Source organism: Chiloscyllium punctatum, chromosome 38 (genome assembly GCF_047496795.1).
Source record: "Chiloscyllium punctatum isolate Juve2018m chromosome 38, sChiPun1.3, whole genome shotgun sequence".
NCBI lineage: Eukaryota > Metazoa > Chordata > Chondrichthyes > Orectolobiformes > Hemiscylliidae > Chiloscyllium > Chiloscyllium punctatum.
In genome coordinates, this window is record NC_092776.1 from 38,295,952 (window position 1) to 38,316,071 (window position 20,120).

General features: G+C 40.6%; 1 protein-coding gene across 2 annotated transcripts in view; it reads left to right on the forward strand.

Moving 5' to 3' along the window:
* The first annotated feature begins 395 nt into the window (after positions 1–395).
* The window catches only part of ppp2r2d (protein phosphatase 2, regulatory subunit B, delta), a 60,232-nt gene continuing 40,507 nt past the window's right edge, over positions 396–20,120 (forward strand). Inside the window, exons 1-2 of one of the 2 annotated variants that reach the window (XM_072557639.1) lie at positions 396–574; positions 748–837. In XM_072557639.1, coding sequence (XP_072413740.1) covers positions 568–574; positions 748–837 — 97 coding nt within the window. In that variant the 5' untranslated portion in view covers positions 396–567. Of the gene's footprint in view, positions 575–747; positions 838–18,696; positions 18,882–20,120 lie in introns of those variants that run through there. The other variant, XM_072557640.1, reaches the window with a different exon arrangement.

Genomic DNA, 20,120 nt, shown 5'->3' on the forward strand with positions numbered 1-20,120 from the left:
AGATTGCGTTCTCATTGCTAAGCAGCCCAAAGTTGGCTGCATGCAAGATACTGTAAGTGCTATCTGCATGGGTGCCCCTCAGTCTGATGCTACCACTTCACGGGGCTTTTGGAAGTGCCTCCTGTGCACTCTGGCACTGCACCTTCAGGAGCTTGCAGCATGCAATGCAGCATATGCTGTCCTTGTGTCTATTGCCCTGATGCTGCCATTAAGGGCTTGCAACAATTCCTGCACATTCTTATGTTACCCCTTTAAGTAGTTTGCAACTTGCAGTGCACTGTGGTGCTGCCCCTTTAAGGGACTGGCAGCAGACTGCGCCAAGAGTACAGCCTGTGTCCTCTGTCGCTGCTCCTTTTAGGAGCTGGTGGCGCGTGTGCGCGCTCTCGCGGCGACGATGACGAGCGCGTCCCGTGACGTCGCGGCACCATGCTGCCTCGCCATGTCCGCCATCTTGGCCTCCCGCTGACGGTTGGACGCGGCTGAGATTCGCGGGGCGGATCAGGGCCCTCGCTCGCCTCGGCCCCGGGGGTGAGGGCCGGCAAGTGCAACCGCCTTAATCAGAAAGGCATGGCGGGTGAGTGAGTGAGTGAGTGAGGGAGGGGTTAAGGGATGGAGGCCTCATCTCTCCTTTCCCCAGGAAGTGGTGTCCCGGCGGCGGGCGGGCGGGAATGTTCGGATCCTCCCACTCCCCGACCTCCTCCTCCTGCTGCTTCTTCTTTAACGATTTCCGTTTGGTTTACTTTGCAGGAGTCGGTGTAGTCGGCGGCGGCGGCGCTAACGACCTGCAGTGGTGTTTCTCCCAGGTGAAAGGTGCCCTGGACGAGGATGTGGCTGAAGGTGAGCGGCGCCGGCCTGGCCCTGGGCTTTGTGGGGGTGAGGGGCTGGGTCAGGACGGAGGGAATTGCATAGAGATTAGCCCTTCACCTCTCCCCCACCCCCTCGGGCGGGGGTAGTGTGATGTCTGTGTCCTAGTCTTTACATCCTGGAGAGAAGGGGGTCGTGCCCACGCCGGTCACCTGTGTGTGTGTGTGTCTCTCTCTCACTCTCACACACACACACACACTGATCCCATTCAGTGTGCTCTGGGGGGCTGTACCTGCTGACAGAGTCTACACAGACCCCGAGGTTTCCCCCCTGTGTGTCCAAGCAGCGGCCAGGATGAAACTTGCTGCCGCCGATGTGGTGTGCCGCCCTTGGACTCAGGACCGGGCTTTGGTGTTGCAGGAGGAAGGGGGAAATGATTTGAACCGAAATGTGACCTGCCCCGTCTCATCTACTTATCCAGTCCCAAGGGGGAATGCTAAAAATAGGTATAGTGTTCCCGGCAGCTACTCGGAACAAACGTCGACCTGCAAATGCTTTCAGTATGTTCATAGCCTCGTTTGGAATTTCTGGCGCTTTCATCCGCACGATATTTTGAAAGCCGAGCGTTTTGAAGCGGCTATCTTACAGATTTGTCGTTTGGGATTTTTGCTCCAAGGTCGCTTATACGCCGGCGGCTATTTTCACAAATGCACTTTTGTGCTTAAATAAATATGTCCAATATTTCAAATAGGCTGATCATAAGGCAGCTCTCTGTTAATGCCATCAAAAACAATGAACATGCTTTATTGCAAATATTGTATAGTCATCTAATTATCTAAGGTAATTTTAGCATTTTATTCCCTGTATGCATAGCTGGTGATCTAAATTAATTCATTCAAAAGCAGCGGAATTCCACTTAAGTTACAATACTAAGAGTTTTCTGCAGCAGGGTAGATATTGCATCATCAGCATGGTTTTAAATTGGAGGCTTCAGATCTTTCTACAACTTTAAGCAAATTAACAAAATCTACGATGCAATATTTTTGTTTACTTGCGGACCTCAGTTTGAATCTGTTAAAAGCAAGATGAGTGGCCGTGCACTGGATAATGTGCTGATGTACAAGATGTTATTTTAGTTAGAATGCATTGTTTGAAATAGTGAAATGAATCATACTACAATTTACTTATTGTTGCTGATAATGGGCAAAGAGGAAAATGTAAGAAATCATTAAAAATAGATATATAATTGTAACTCATTGCATCAGTTAAAAGACCACACAAAAATTCTGATTTACATAACCTATGATTACTCCATATGATCAGCAGTACTGTACAGAAATCCCCAAGCAGTAATTTAGTGAGAGTTTGGATATAGTAAATCTCAAAAGTTGTATCACTAACTTATGTCTCTGCACCTCAGAACAAATTACTGTTACTAAATTGCTTCCTCGAATTTGTGGTTGTAAGTTTGCTTGCTGAGCTGGTAGGTTTGTTCTTTAGATGTTTGGTCATCATGTTCGGAAACATAATTAGTGAGCCTCCAGTGAAGCGCTGGTGTTCTTTCCCACTTTGTATTTATGTGTCTTGCTCTGTTATGTTGGGTGATATCACTTCCGGTTCTTTTTGAGGTTGGTAAATGGGGTCCAAATCTGTGTTTATTGATGGAGTGCCAGTTTGAAATCCAGGCCTCTAGGAATTCGCATGCGTGTCCTGGCTTAGCCTGTCCTAGGTGAATGTGTTATCCCAGTTGAAGTTATGTCCTCCTTCGTCTGTGTTAGGATACTCATAGTTGGTTATGTCTTTTGGTGGCTAGTTGGTGCTAGTGTATGCTGGTAGATAGTTTCCTGCTTGTTTGTCTAATGTAATGTTTGTTACAGTCCTTTTTAGGGTATTTTATATATGACATTCATTTTGCTGGCTGTTGGTACAGCGTCCTTGAGGTTCATCAGTAGCAGTTTGTGTGTAGGTAGGTTTGGGGGGGTACCATGATGCCAAGGGGTCAGAGTAATCTGGTCCTCGTCTGCGAGATTTCTTTGTATGGTCATGTGGCTAGAGCCTCTGGGTGTGTTGTCTTGTTTGAGTTTGTTGTTTCAGAATCAGCAGACTGTGTTTGTTGAGTACCCGTTCTAAAATATGTTGTATGGGTATTTTTCTTCTGTCCATTGTTCCTGGGTGCTGCGCTATGTTGTGGCCCATTTAAATAATGGCCTGATGCAGCTCCGTTTGCGGGTCTTGGGATGATTGCTCCTGTAGTCGAGTATCTGTTCTGTGTTGAGAATGTGGTGCTGGAAAAGCACAGCACGTCAGGCAGCATCTGAACAGCAGGAGAAACGACATTTCGGGTATAAGCCCTTAATCAGAAAAGGGCTTGTGCCCAAAACATCAATTCTGCTCCTTGGATGCTGTTTGACCTGCTGTGCTTTTCCAGCACCACATTCTCGACTCTGATCTCCAGCATCTGCAGACCTCCCTTTCCACTATCTGCTCTGTATGTGTTGCTTCCCTGCCTACTCAACTACAGGAGCAATCATCCCAACACCCACAAACGGAGCTACATCAGGACATTATTTAAACGGGCTACAACACACTGCAGCACCCAGGAACTATGAGCAGCAAAAGAAAAATACCTATACAACGGGTACGCAATAAGCACTGTCCACTGATTCTTAAACAACAAACCGAAACAAGAAGAGACAACACACTCAGAGACTCTACCCACACAACCATACATCAAAGACATCTGAGATGACGACCAGGCTACTCTGTTCCCTTGGCATCATGGTAGCCCACAAATCTACCAACACACTGAAACTGCTACTGGTGAACCTAAAGGCCCCTGTACTACTAACAACCAGCAAAATAATGTCATATAGAAATATCTTGCAAGGACTGCAACAAACACTACATTAGACTGACAGGCAGAAAACTAACCACCAAAAGACATGACCAACTATCACTAGTACCCTTACATACAGACTAAGAAGGATACCACTCCGACTGGAACAACACATCCATCCTAAGACAAGCTAAACAAAGACACACGGGAAGTTCTAGAAGCATGGCATTCAAACTGGCACTCCATCAATAAACACATCGATTTGGACCCCATTTACCAAACTCTGAGGAAAAAAGCCAGAAATGATATCACCCACTGTAACAGACCAAAACACAAATAGAAAGTGAGAAAAAACACCAGTGTTTCACTGGAGGCTCACCGATGTTATTGAGCATGGTGACACCATGTCTGACAATAAACCTACCAGGTCAGCAAGCAAATTTACAACCTGAGCTATAAATCTTCTCAAATCCTAGAATTTGTTTTTATGCATTTAATGTAATATAATTTCTGAGCTAGATAATTCTCTGACTTTGCGGTCTATTGTTTTATGTGGACTGTTCAGCTAGTATTTGAATTGAAAGATGAAAGCTTTGAGCACTTTTTTTCTGAAGAACACGTTTGACATTTGTAAGACTTTATTGCTAAGTTGTAACAATACATTATTTACTGCTTAATCACTGTGAAGCATAGAAATATTAAGGGGAGTGAGTTTAATAGAAATTGACATTGACTAAGGTGAAATTATTGTGCTTTTTAAATATTTCTCAACTTATTCAGCTCACTTATGATAATTCATAAGTTTATTGTTTAAAAAACTGTTTTCAGCGCATTACTGTGGAAGCTAACGAAAGTCAAGTATTCAGGTATTCTTGATGATTCTAATCTGAGAGCAAAGCTGAGGTGATGTACAATGTTACAATCTTCCAGTAATTTTGTTATATACAACTTCTTTTGCAGTCTATTGCAGCTGATCGGTTGTGTAATTGTTGCTGTTTGGATGAGTTTGTTTACTGTCTTTTCTGCTAAGTGGGAAAGCCAAATTTAAATAAGGTTGTGTACTGGCATTGGGTAGGAAGAAAATTTAATGTTACCTTGTAAGAAAGACCTCACATTTGTAGTTTCTTTCACATTCTTAAGTGTCACAATCTGCTGAATACGTCATGGTGGGTTGTCTGTTTCAAGTCATTCATCTCCTGATTTCACAAAGCCTCCCCGTGATTGACAAACCACAAGTGTGATGGAATACTCTATTTGCTTCAATAAGTGTTGTTCTGGCAAAACTCTGGAAGCCTATCATATCTAAAACAGTGCAACCCACCTAATTAACACCTTTTTCATCACTTTAATGTCTATTCCTTCACCAACTACATAGAGAAGACTGCATTAGACTATCGACGTTAATGTTCTGCAGCACTCCCAAATCTTTCTTGAATAGCACATGCTAAATTTGTGACTTTTACCACATAGGACAATTCCAGAAAATGAATGGGGACTATACAGCCACCTGCAAGTTCCCCTCTCTGCCTCCCACCATCCTGATGAATATCCCTATTGAGATCCACATGGAGTTACTGTTTTGCAGTTTGGAACGGGACCATTCAGGGTGTTCAGTGTTGTTCTCTGCAAGCTGTAATTGTCCAGGCAAATGATATAAAGGTACCCTGGGCAACAGTATATCCTGTCTGAGAAATCTATCAACAGTAAATATTACCCTTCGAAATGGCACAAGCATCTTGCATGCTTTTTTAAATCAGTGGTTTCAGCTATTAGATAAGCAGTAATCAGCAGACCCCCGGCTTATCCTGTTTTGAGATGTTAGGTGAATTAAGTGAATATCCTCCAGTGCATCTGGACATGGTCCAGTTTTAAAAATATAAGTAAGATTGAAGAATTGCTATATTTTTGTCTTGCGTAGGTCATAGAGATGTACAGCACAGAAATAGACCCTTCGGTCCAACCCATCCATACTGACCAGATATCCCAACCCAATCTAGTCCCACCTGCCAGCACCTAACCCATTTCCCTCTCAACCCTTCCTATTCATATACCCATCCAGATGCCTTTTAAATGTTGCAATTGTACTAGCCTCCACCACTTCCTCTAGTAGCTCATTCCGTACACAATAGACAATAGGTGCAGGAGTACGCCATTCAGCCTTTCGAGCCTGCACCGCCATTCAATATGATCATGGCTGATCATTCCTAATCAGTATCCTGTTCCTGCCTTATCTCCATAACCCTTGATTCCACTATCTTTGAGAGCTCTATCCAACTCTTTCTTAAATGAATCCAGAGACTGGGCCTCCACTGCCCTCTGGGGCAGAGCATTCCACGCAACCACCATTCTCTGGGTGAAGAAGTTTCTCCTCATCTCTGTCCTAAATGGTCTACCCCATATTTTTAAGCTGTGTCCTCTGGTTCGGCACTCGCCCATCAGCGGAAACATGTTTCCTGCCTCCAGAGGGTCCAATCCTTTAATAATCTTATGTCTCAATCAGATCCCCTCTCAGTCTTCTAAACTCAAGGGTATACAAGCCCAGTCGCTTCAGTGCTTCAGTGTAAGGTAATCCTGTACACGTACCACCCTCTGTGAAAAAGTTGCCCCAGATGTCTCTCTTTTTTTAAAAATATCTTTGCCCTCTCACCCTAAACCTATGCCCTCTAGTTCTTGACCGACCCCCCCCCCCCCCCCACAGGTGATCATATTGGTGAAACTTTCCATCTGAACAGTGTGTAAAAGGTCAAAGTTTGATTTTTGCGCATTAGTATGACTAAATTTTACATTTGTGCATTTGGACAGGAAGTAGCAAGCCAGGGAAGAATAGCTAGCAGAAGAAAATTTTACAGTTAGGAAGAATTGTGGACCAGTTACTATCACTGTTCTAGTTGTTCTGCTGAGCAAGGTTTGCAGAATTATTAAAGGAGGAACCATTATAAAGATATTTGACAAAGTAAAGACTTATCTGGAGAACTGCAGGCATGTCAGCATCTGTAGGAAGAAAGCAAAGTCTTTTCAAGAGTCATTCAGCCTCCAGAAATTCCTTTTCTTTGGCATAATTCTCTCCACCTCAATGTCTAAATGTGGTTTTTCCCTTTCAGTATTCATAAATTTCATGATTTAGTTTGTCTGTTCTTCACCTTCCAGCTTAAAAGAGTTAAACTTTCCAAATTTATTGACACTATTAACCCTGTCTTATTCTAAAGAAATTAGTGAGCTTTTATCCCCATTATTCACAACAGTTTTAAGCAGGTGGTGGGGAACTCAGTTGTTTAGAAAAGGAAACCTTTTTGTTTTTATGCTTACTGTCAACTGAAAAGGCAATGCTGCTTGGTTCGTTTGAACTTGATCTTGTCAATTTGGAACAATTTTTCTCTTGACTTGGGCTGTCACTACCAATAGAACTTGTCTTCTGTCCAATGACAAAAGTATAATCTATATTATAAAATCCAGCAAATGCATCTCTTGTCTGGCATTTGGAGTGGTTATCGCATTGAACTTAAATGTGAGGTTGTAAGTTTTTAAATACCAGCATGATGAATATAAAATTAAATACTGAAAATCTAGTAGTTTGTGGGTTTGAGAGGATATTCTTCCTTCCATATCTATGGTAACTTTTTGGTGGGCGGCACGGTGGCACAGTGGTTAGCACTGCTGCCTCACAGCGCCAGAGATCCGGGTTCAATTCCCGCCTCAGGCGACTGTGTGGAGTTTGCACATTCTCCCTGTGTCTGCGTGGGTTTCCTCCCACAGTCCAAAGATGTACAGGTCAGGTGAATTGGCCATGCTAAATTGCCCGCAGTGTTAGGTAAGGGTTAAATGTAGGGGTATGGGTGGGTTGCGCTTCGGCGGGGCGGTGTGGACTTGTTGTGCCGAAGGGCCTATTTCCACACTGTAAGTAATCTAATCAAAAAAAAAGCATCTGATTTTCCTTTTATTTCTGCTGATGGTCTGCACCCAGATTTACTTTATATTTGGTGCACATGACAATTCATCTGAACACAAAAAAAAATTAGAAATTTGCACTAATGCATATAGACTCTGAGATGTTCAACACGGAAACCGACCCTTCGGTCCAGCTCGTCTATGTTGGCCAGATATCCTAACCTGCTCTAGTCCCATTTGCCAGCATTAGGCCCCATCCCTCTCAACACTTCCTCTTCATAAACCCATCCAGATGCCTTTTTAAATGGTTGTAATTGTACCAGCACCACTTCCTCTGGCAGCTCATTCCATACACTCACCACCCTCTGTGTGAAAAAGTTGCCCCTTAGGTCCCTTTTTAAATCTTTCCCCTCTCACCCTAAACCTGTGCCCTCTAATTCTGGACTCCCCCACTCCAGGGAAAAGACCTTGTCTATTTACCCATCCATGCCCCTCGTGAATTTATAAACCTTTTATAAGGTCACCTCTTAGCCTCTGACGCTTCAGGGAAAACAGCTCCAGCCTACTCAGCCTCTCCCTATAGCTCAAATCCTCCAACCCTGGCAACATCCTTGTAAATCTTTTCTGAACCCTTTCAAGTTTCACAACATCTTTCTGATAGGAAGATCAGAATTGCACACTGTTCCAACAGTGGCTAACCAATGTCTGTTATAGGACATTGGCCATAGCATGTTGCTTAGGTTTTTACCACTTGTAATAATGGTTTTGATCTACCGATGTGGTTGTGAAGTTCACCATTTTTGAAGTAAACCGTTGGTGAAATATTATTAATTTATAATATCACCATTAATGTGGTAAATGGTTCACTGCGCTGTGGCCATAAATATCTATATCTTCTGCTCTTGACAATAACTCCTCACAGTCATCTTGCTAGTTGCCTTTAGTCACTTTTTTTTATAGCTACCACCTCTGTGTTTGTACACCAAGATATTCATAGCCAAATTGTGGCAGGAAACATTTTGATTTCTTAAATCTTATAGTTCTTTTCCCAGTCTTTAATCTTCATATTTCCTAACAAGCTTGTCTATGGTAAATGTGTGTATCCACATTTAATTATGAAAATATCTAGAATTTTGGGGGGAAAAAACCCAAGCCAAATTTAAAAAAAAGCTGCATTTATTTTTCTTGTTTCACAACCTTAGCACACCCCAAAACTTTGACTAAAATTTTTAATTGATTATCACACCATGACAAGGAAACCCTTTACCTGATTTGAACACACCTGGATCCACAGACAGCAAGTGATGGTGGTTAAATGGGGTTTTGTAATGTTGATTGCAAATTGGGTTTTGATCAGGCCGCTGGGCTTGCTCCCCTGCTGTTCAAATTGTTATTGTAAATTATACTTGCATGAGTTTATGTCTCATCCAAAAAGAGGGAGGTTCCAATAGAGCAGCAGTATCTCAGTATGGTCAAAATTTGTATCAGTGTACCTATAGTTGTTTGATACTGCAGTACTTGTGTTGCTGTAAAGGGTGACAAATTGACTGCAACTTTTCAACTTTCACTCATAGGACAGACACTGCCAAATTTCAAACAATCAATTTATGGGTAGGTGATTGTGTAGTGGATTAGAGTCACCCTGATTTGATCAGCCAGTTGCTGGGATGTACTAGCACTGAAATACCTTCCTAATGTTACTCAATTATGTAACTCAGTTTCATCCTAATTAGTAATCCAGAGCCCCAGGCTAATGTCCTGTGGGCATGGGTTTGAATCACATCATAGAGGATGGTGAAATTTGAGTTCAATAACAATCTGTAAGGAAAAGCTAGCCTCATGCCTATTGTTAAAAGATATCTGGTTTGCTAATGCCCTTTAGGGAAGGGAATTGGCTGTCTTTACCTGGTCTTACATGTGACTTCAGACCAACAGAAACATGATTGACTCTCAACTACCCTTATTCAATTAATGAAGTGCAGTAATTGCCCACATCCCACTAGCAAATAAATTTATAAAAATCAGTTTGTACTATAGAATGAATCAGTACTGACTTGTAATAAGTTGACGCTGGCACACCCTAACTAGAGAGAAAGGAATATGTAATTTTAGGTTTCGAAGCTCCCTGGTGATTCAAAAAGGCACAAGGTTTAAACTGTTCCTTTTTGTTCGCAGAAAGAAATGTGCCTGCAAATGAACAAGTGCTTCCATCAAACATAAGTGAATAATGTTCTGAGCTTGAGTGATCATCTTAACTTGGTTGTTTGTATATACTTGGCACTCTCAGCAAGTGCTGCCCAATTTCAAAAGTATATTTAACAATAGAAGTTTCAGTTTGGGTTTTTCACATATTGTTTACTGTGCCTGGTACGAACAGCTGAAGGAATGTAGTGTTTGATTTGATCAGCCAGTTGCTGGGATGTACTAGTACTGAAATACCTTCCTAATATTACTCAATTATGTAACTCATAGTTTCATCATAATTGAAGCAGGAGTAGGCCATTTGGCCAGTCAAGCCTGCCCCGTCATTCATTTAAGGTCATGGCTAATCTATTCATTCTCTCAGCTCCTCATACCTGCATTATCTGCATAACCCTTAATTCCCCTTCCATGCAAAAACCCACCCCACTGTGTCTTGTGTGTATTTACTGAAGCTGCTTCTACTGCATCGTTGGTTGGAAAATTCCATAGATTTACTACTCCCTGGGAAAAGCAGTTCCTCCTTGCCTCTGTCCTAAATCTACTGTCCCCTAATCCTAGTCTCACCTACCAGCAGAAACAACTTTCCTGCCTCTATCTTATCCATACCTTTCATAATTTTATCTTTCTCTAAGATCCCCATCTCATTTTTCTAAATTCCAGCAAGTACAGTCCTAGGTGACTAAATCTCTCCTCAAAGGGTAACTCCCTCATCTTCGGAATCAGTCTGGTTAACCTCCTCTGCACTGCCTCCAAAACTAGTATGTCCTCCAGTAAGGAGAGCAGAACTGCGCACACTACTACAGATGCAGCAGAACCTCCCTCTTAAATTCAGTCCCTCGAGTAATGAAAGCCAATATTCCATTTGCCTTCCTGATTACCTATTGCACCTGCAAATCAATTTTTAGCAATTCACGTATGAGCACTCCTAAATCTGCCTGCACAACAACAACACTGCAGTCTTTCACAATTTAAATAATACCCTGCCCTATTATTTTTGCTTCCAAACTGGATAGCCTCACATTTACCAACATTCTACTCCATCTGCCAGACCAGTCCAGGAGCAGAGATGTCTTGCTGCAGTTGTACAGGGTGAGACCACCCTGGAGTATTGTGTGTGCAGCTTGGGCTTTCTATATCTGTGGAATGATGTGCTGGCTGCGGAGGGAGTACAGCGATGGTTTCCTAGAATGAGTGTTCTCCTCTGAATTACAGAAGAGACCCACTACACTAGTGCGTATATTCAATGTAAACAGTGTTTATGATCTGAATCAACTCTATTGTCAACTTACACAAATGATAAAACTAGCCTTGAGTTATTTCATGCTAGAGTTCGGTGCGTTCACATAATGTTGACAGTCAACCTCTGTCTATAAGACATTGAAAAGTGAAGCTCAAATGGATTTCTTCTACTTGTGTGTCAACCATGACTTTCTCGTTCTAATAGAAAATACAAAATAAACTCGCAACATCCACAGTCGAAGCATTAGTATTGGCTGCCTGATCTGTACTTTAAAGCCAAACAAAATAGCGCATTGTATATCAAGATTTGACACTTGCTGTATGAAGTAGCCAACTGTTCAAAATTTGAGTTGGAGGGGGAAAAAAATCTCAGCTGCGAGTATTTCCTTTGCAGTTTATAACCTGGGAGGTCATTGGCAAAAGTGAATCCCTGTTGTAGTAGTAAAGTTCCTTAATACCAGTGATGTTGCAGAACCATGTATCTGTGGTTTTTTTATAAACATATATCCCAAAGCAGATAGATATTTTAAAGATTCAGCATACAGGTGATCTCATTTGCTACTGCTACATCTTTTAGTTTGCAAAAGTTGCAGTAGTTAATATAATCATTTGGAAAAGGAACATATGGTATATGACAACAGTGGGTAAACGTTATAATGCTGTTGCATTTGAAAACTTGTTTATTACCGTTTTAACTTTCCACTGACATTTTCAATAATCACAAACTGTTAATCAAATGAATTTTTTTTTCTTAAGCTGACTTTGACAGGTTTCCATTCTTCCTAAAGTAATTGAATCTTTTAATGTGATAAACTTCTGCAATCTCACTGATTTAGGTAAGGTATGAGCCTCCCCATTAAGTGCCAACCTAGCAAATAATTTATGCATGTGTTATCATAGTCAAATCCAACCCTCTGCTTGCCTGATCTCCAAGCAGAAAGCCTACTATAAGAAATGAATCTTGGCAAGTTCTTTTCTCCTTGATCTAGGTGTTCTGATAATTGTTTTAAATTCCATTCTATCTTGGCTGTGACCAGCTAACTCAGCATGCACTCAGATTAAGTTTGATAATATTTCTGATCTTTGATTCAGCTACTTATGGATTAAGTCTCTCACCATGGAAAGAGTCTGTGATGATTGCATGTTCTTTTTTTTTTAAAAAGGCTGTTTAGCCAGATTACTGCATCAAGTCTGATTTTAAAGTTGTGAATATATTGCTGAGAGGTTTTATGCCATTAAAATCTGTTATAGTCTTGTATTAAAGTGACATTAAGACAGCTACAAATTAATGACTAGCAGAGAATCTTTTGCACGTGACTACACTTCAAACTTTCTGTATTCCAGTTTTGAATGCATACCCTGGTAAGTAATTGAAGGAGGCAGTTTCGTTTGCTGAACTGGAGCCATAAGTGCACATCTGTTTAAACTTACACATTTGAGTGAATGTTCTTTTGTAATGGCTGTTCATTCAGGTTTGCATTTGAGTGAATTTTGAAATGTGAATCAAGATGATTAGAAAAGTTGTTTATACTTAAAATGTAGGCGACTGCAACTTGTCTCCTATGTTAATAAAAGTACAGAAACTTTGACTTGCATGTGTTACAGTTATCACGTCATAAACTGCTAGTAATCCGAGCTCAGTCCCGAAGTACAGTCTATTAATAATTGTATGGAATATCAGCCATATCAAAGTGTGAAAGTGCCCAGTATTCAACAGTTTGTCATAATTTGCTGGGTCTATTTGATTCTGTGCAGGTTTTGATTTAGGGTTAGGGCTTTTCAAAATATTTGTAGTACTTTAATGAATGAGAGATCAATTTTATTTTTCTTTAATCCATGGGAAGAAGCATATATTTTCCAATATAAGGACGAACATATTGCATTGTTGCCCTCAGGAACATCACACAAATAATGGCTTTGGCAGCTTAAGTTATTTGACTTGACTTGCTGAATGTTTATTCTGCACCATATTTAACTTTCTGTCCTGTCTGGCTCAGAAGTTTTCAAATCTTTATTGCTGTTATGCATTTAGTTCCTTGCATCTTGGATTTTCTTAGTTCTTTGGTATTCCGTTAGTGCTTTTGTTCTTTGGTGATCAAAATGTTGTCAATGTCATTTGAGCACTGAACCCCCTTTTCATTAAGATTAAATGTTTTAATCATTAGTACATAAATTACGTAGGTCCTTCGGGAAACACTGGAAATTCCACAAAATTGTGAGTAAAGATTGCATTTGAATCAGAAGTAAATCTTGCATAATTCATCAGAGATTGACAATGCTTTGTCATTAAATGCTGCTTAATATTATCATTTTGAGTTTTATTTCTGTTCCCTCTACTCCCTTTTTTTGGAATGATTTGTACTTTTGCTGCTATACTCCAATCACAATCCAAAGTGAGGGAAAATAGGGTCTATCTAGTTGGCACTTCAAATATTTTCTTTCAAAGTAAACGGTTACTAAACACACACCAGATTAATAGAAATAGGGAACGTTATTTTCAAAGGACTTTATATCCATGAATTGTCTGCATTGGCAAGCCATTGTTTTATTTCATTGCTGTACAGTAAACACACAGGCAAAATGCAGCTCCAAAGGTAAAATGTTTTATTTAATTCTGAAAGAGGTTAAGGAGAATTGGGCCACTCTTGATGGGTATTTTGCCAGGATATGAATTTTTAAATAGATCAAAATACATCAAGTGATGGTGTAGTGATTGTAACGAGGTCAGCAAGGTGAACCTCATAGGAGTTCCCTGATTAGAGTGGTTAATCTGGTCCAATCGGAGAGCCCTGTGTGGCAGATAGGAGTGTCATACATTCTGACACAGCTGGCTCTGAGGAAGCTGGACCAGAATCAAAGACTGATCATGTGTAAATGAATAGTGACTTGGTGATGGCATACCAACCTCTGAAGTTATGTCAGTGATGATGATAGTGGGAGCATGTTCCCGAAGAAACTCGCTCGCACCAGTCATCTTTGAGTTGGGGTAAGCATTTCTCGCATCATGCTGTTACTTGGGAAGCATGTCTTATTCAACCCTGCCCTGGAAGACTGGGCCCAATATATAGAAAGAATGTGATTTTTTTTTTCTGGGCGCACAACAGTGGAGCAGATGAAAAGCATCATGTGATTCTGACAGCTTGCGGATTTGCAGCTTTTTCATTTATTAGGAGCCTAACTTTTCCTGAGGCACCAAATACTAAAACCTTGCAAGAGTTGACAGATTTCGTTAAGGAATATTATGATTCCAAGCTGTCTCTAATTCTGAAACGCTATTGTTTTCACTCAGCAACTTAAGAACCAGGGGAATTTATCAGAATTTCTGACTGGGTTAAAGACAACTGTGACTTTGGTTTAACCCTTAAAGAGATGTTGAGGGATTGCTTAGTATGTGGGATTGATGATGTGATCATGCAAAAGTGCCTACTAGCTGAAGTCCAGTTGGACTTCAAACATGCTGTGCAACTGAATTTATTATTGGTAAATTTGGAAAGTGGAGCATATGAGTTGCAGGGTATTTCAATAGAAGGGAACACCTTTGTCAGTCCGGCTGAGCTTGGGAAACACCACTTGAGTGAAGGCAATTGCACAGCTTCTCTCAGGGCGTGTCCTGAACAGAGGGACTCTAGGTCAGCCGAGAGCAAATTCCCAAAACAAAGCCAAGCCTCAGCCAAACAGTTATGATTTTCTTCCAAGATCTGAGCCAGCAAGCCATTGTAGTTGCTGTTATTATGTGGACTTGAGATAGCAATAGAGTCCTACTAAGCCTAAATCGAGTAAGAAGGACTCATAAGTCAGTATCCAGGAGAGTACATATCCTGGAAAGTCCACATACATCTGGTTTGGAATAGTTAAATTGCTTAGTAACATCCAAATCAGAACCAGTTTGGTTAAATGTCTACCTGGTTCTAACAGAGGTTGATACTGGCATGACCTATTGTGATTGAAGAACTAGTCTTTAACAAAATTTGTCTGGATTCCAACCCTGAAGTTTGCACAAGACCTTGGCTAGACTGAGAACCTATACCAAGGAACGTTTACTGACTTAACTGTGCGACTTCTGTTCCGATCTCTTAAAAGGAACAGCTGGTTCAGTTACCACTTATCATAATGCACTCAGACCCAACCTTGATGTGGCAAGATTGGTTGAGAGAGATTCACCTAGATTAGCGCAGCATTTTTCGATTTAGAAAATGGCTGCTTGAGTGAAGTCCTATTTTGATTTCCACAAGGTCAAGGGACTTATGAAAGGAGCCAAGGCCACCATGCATGTTGACCAGGAAGCAATTCCACAATTCTACAAACTGCCCAGTGCCGCTTGCCTTGGGCAAAAGTGGAGGCAGAAATCTGAAAGCTGGAAAGTTAAGGAATCATCAAACCAATCCAGTTTGCAGAATGGGCAGCACTGCTCATATCAGTTTTGAAGTCCATTGGGTCCGTTCACCTTTGTGGGAGCGTTAAACAAATGGTAAACTATTTCTTGCAGCTGGATAAATACCTAAACCCTCACATGGAGAAGCTATACACAAACCCAGCAGTGGGGTTAACCCTCAGAAAGCTGGACATGAGCTATGCATACTTGCAGTTGTGGTTCGATGATTCCCAGATGAATGTTATAATTAATACCCATAAGGGTTGTGCCAATATACAAGAATGCCACTTGGGTTATCGTCAGCCAGTGCAACTTTCAGCAGACAATGGTGAACATTTTGCAAGGTCTACACCAAGTCTCCCCCTACCTAAATGACGTGCTGATAACTGGGAAGACCAAGAAGGAGCACTTAGAACTTGGATAATCCTTAGGCGTATGCATGCCTGGAATAAACAACTAAGAAGGTAAAATGAGTTACAGATCCCCCAACTGTCCACTTGGGCTACAGGGTCGACAAGAGCAGGTTACACCTGTTGGAAGTTAAAAGTAAGGGCAGTCAAAGGTGCCCCAGCTCCCAGAGCTCAAGTCTTGTCTTGGGCTGGTGTGTTATTATGGAAAGTTAAATAACCTGGCCTCCTTCCTGGCACTCTTACATCTGTAATGAAATGACCGTGTAGCCAAGCCTTTTAGGGAAGTGATGAAACAGCTATCATCCTCTGAGGTGTTGGCACACTCTGATCCCAAACAAGATCTAGTATTGGCATACATGACTCCCCATATAGAATTAACTCTTGGGTGGTCCAACGGAAAGGAACACCACTAACTTATGCAGCCAGGACTTTGGCTAATTCAAAGCGTACATACGATTAGATAGAGAAGGAAGCTTTGGCAGTCATATTAGGAGCAGGAAGTTCCACCAATATTTTACAGACGTAAATTTGTAATAATAACATTAAAATAATAAGGCTGCATAAGCCAACAGCTCCAGGCTAAGGGCATAAAGTTACAAGTTGGAGCACTCTCCAGGAGCCCAAGTAGCAAATGTGGATGCATTGAGCTGCCTCCCACTAGCAGAAACACCACCAGTAGTATTACCATGCAAAGAGACCATATAGTTTTACATTTTCTGGACACATTTGCAATCATAGCTGACAATATCAGTCTTTGGACCTGGCAAAACATAGAGCTGGTGGTGATGGGGGAAACCAGAGGACCGTCACCACCAGAACTGAAACTTTTCTGGACCCAGAGAGACCAGATAATAGTACAGGATGTCATAATATTATGGAAAGCAAGAGAGATCGTCCTGAGCAAAGGTTGCCACTAGATACTGCCTGAACTCCTCCAGGGGTCTCCAAAATGAAAATGTTGGTTGTGTCTGTTGGCCAGGCTTGGATGCAGATTTAGCTGCTTTGGTACAGTGCCCAGGGTACTAACAAGGACAAAAATCACCACTAGTAGCTCTCCCACGTCGGTAGGACTGGCCAGGTAAACCCTGGACTCAGTTACTTATCAACCATGCAGGAGAGTCGATGTTTTGGGCAAAATTCCTGAAATGTTGACGTTCCTCCTTGGATGCTGCCTGACCTGTGCTTTTCCAGCACCACACTCTCTCAACTCTAATCTCCAGCATCTGTCTTGAAAAACAGTCAATCAGGAATTGTTTATTTGTGATTTAATTAGTTAGTTACACACTTGTGGAATTGTAGGCTTCAGTTATTGCTGCACTCTTCCCAATTGAGTCATTTCCCCCATCACCTTTCCTTGCAAATGCATATGTAACACTTGCCTTTTCACCTCCTCTGGTCACCCAAGGCCCCAAATGCACTGTACAGGTCAGGTGCCAATTTATGTATTTCTTTCAATTTAATTTACTTTATCTACTATTGCTAATATAGTTTCTGCTACATGGGGGAGACCGAATGGAGCTTTGCTGATCGCTTTGCAAAACATTGTCGTTCTGAGTGCAGATGTGATTCTGAGCTTTATGGTGGCCTGTTCTAATTCTTCAACTTGCTCACAGTGCTGCTGTATCAGTCCTCTGCATACTGAGAGGTTCAATGTAAACTTCAAGGATTGCACCCTGTTATTCAGACACATGTATATAGCCTTCTGCATTCAGTACTGTGTTCATCAATGTCAGACTGTAAACTTCCGTCCCTGTCTGTTTCCTTTGCTTGTGTTGTATTTTATTTCTTTCAGTTAGTAGCGCACTTGCTCTAGATGTTTCTTGATACATTTTTATTCTTGACCCATCACCATTCCTTTTGATCCTAGAGGATTGAACTTTTTCTGTCATTTGAATTGCTCTGTCTTCCTTGATATCACACGTTAACAACTTCCTTTTCTTTGTTCCACCCATCCTCTAAGCTCAAAATCTATTGCACTTCTAAGTTCTTCCCAGCTCTAATGAATGTCACAAACTTGAACCATTTAACGACTGATTTCTCTCCCTCTCTCTCTCTCTCTCTCTCTCTCTCTCCCTCCCTCCCCCCACAAATGCTGCCTAACTGCAGGTTTTTGAGTATTTTTCTGTGTTTAACCCTGTGGCTAGATGGTTGTGTGAGAGAGAGAATGATTTTAGAAGTTGGGGGGCACAATTCACATTAAGGCATGAACGTAAACTTTTAATGTGTGAATTCTCAGTGACTGTTTCCATCTCTTTTCAATAATCACAAAATATGAAAGATGTATTTTGTCATTAAATTTCGAAGTATCATATTTGAAACAATATTCATTTTTCCAACTGAAGACTTAATGAGTAACTTGGGATAAATTCATTGACTTAAAAGCAATATAATTTGTGATGCATACTTCCTATTTATTTCTGTTTTAATGCATTTTTTACAACTGCTTAGTTGAAAATCCATCAGCACCACTCTTGAATGTGCTTAAAAATATTTTTTCATTACATTTAACTAAGCCTATAAGCAGACCCACACTTCAGGAATTGTTTTCATTGTATTTGCATTATCAAAGTTAACAAAATGCGTGGAAAATTGTATGTATAGTAATAATGCAAGAGAAACTTTTGAGAGTTAGGGTGTTAGTGGGAAAAGTTATATATCTGGCTTTTTCTGTTACAAAAGATCTTGTGTTCCAAGGATTTCCATAGCTTGTCTTTTGTACATTGATTTTTTTTTCTTTCAGGAATACTGATATTTGTATTACACTGAACTAAATTTTTATGGTCATTAGATCTGTATACAAAGGATGACTAAACAATGTATTAACTTCAGTTCTTTTGGGGATGTTTCAGTTAAGTGTGTTTAATGTCATATATGTTGTAGTCAATCTCCTGTGGCATTGTTCACGGGTTGTCTTGGGCCTTGACCGCGGTTTTTGGTTTTTACTGCAGCCCAACTGAAGTCCTAGAACTCCTCTTCCCTGAAGAGTACCCATGCTCAGATGCCCTCAAATACTTCCTGAGTGGTCCTGAAGTCTTAACAATTCGGAAGAAGAAACTGACAGACATTCAAAGAATAAAATTGACACATTTTCATGAAAAGCAGTTACTTGCATCTTAAGCAAGTTTTGTAAATGGTAGGTAATTGGTATTATAAATATTTGAGGCTTATATGTTTTAGTATTGGTTTGGTGTGTAATGTTGTTGCCTTGTTCATGGATGCAGAAAACCTACTAAATCAAAGTGAATGGTGAACTCTGGTATTCAAAATGGCTGTAAATGTCAAAAACACATTCTGGTTTCTCTTATGAATGGACCACAGCTATAGCTTGTCCTCAACTACTTTCCATAAAGTCTTTTTAAGCCAATAAGCATTGTAAAACATTGCCACTTTTGAAACAATTGAATCATTCAAACCCTTTATTTTTAAAAAAGTCTTTGATTCTCTAATGTTCCAATGTACAAAGTTTTATTTAAGGATATTAATAAATGTTTGTTACATTGGACTTCAGTAATGATTCGGTGCTCAGCCGGTTTCAAAAGCAAAACATCATGTGGGAAATCTTCATCTCCGGTTGAAGACCATTTCTAACTGTCTGTGTCGTTTCGGGAATTTCAGCATGCAATCTCCATATCAGCTTGTTGGTACTAAATGTGTCTTTGTCATGGTTTGAGAGCTTTCTCCCCCAGAGACTCATTGAATTCACATTTTTTTAAATCTAAGTTTATTATATACTTTATTTTATCATAAGCACTCATAGACTACACTTAAGTTCACCAATACAGCTAGTGTACATTTTCTTCAAAATAGTCAGCTACATATTTTTGGCTGCAAATTCAATTCCACACCAAATTGCCAAATTAATATTTTTAAATGTACAGTTATTTAAAGATTCTGAAATATTTGAGCTGTAAATATTCATGAATATTTCTTTATTTGAAGACCATGAATGACTCAATTCTAATTGCATAGTTGAGAGGAATGTTCTGTCTGTTTTTGAAATTAAAGGTTGTTTCATTGCATATTTCCATTTTAATGAATAAAGATTCATAGCGCAGAATTTTCTGATGTACTTTGTTGCATGCTAAATTATTTCAAGATTAAACTAGCTAAAAATAACCATTGAAAGCACTGAGCAGGTCAATCTGCATGTGTTGGTTATTATAACTTTTTCCAGTATTTGTTATTTTGCAACAAAAGACAAACTTCTCAAGGAGGCTACCCAATGTACAAAAGGAGGTTGCTGGCAGATGAGAATTTGGTGGTGAAGAATGGTATCACATGGTTCGAAAGTAGCTAAGGCCATTTTAGTATCACTTTGTCTGATACCGCTTCTTCTATGATCGAGGTGTATTATTTTGGCACTGAGATCCCA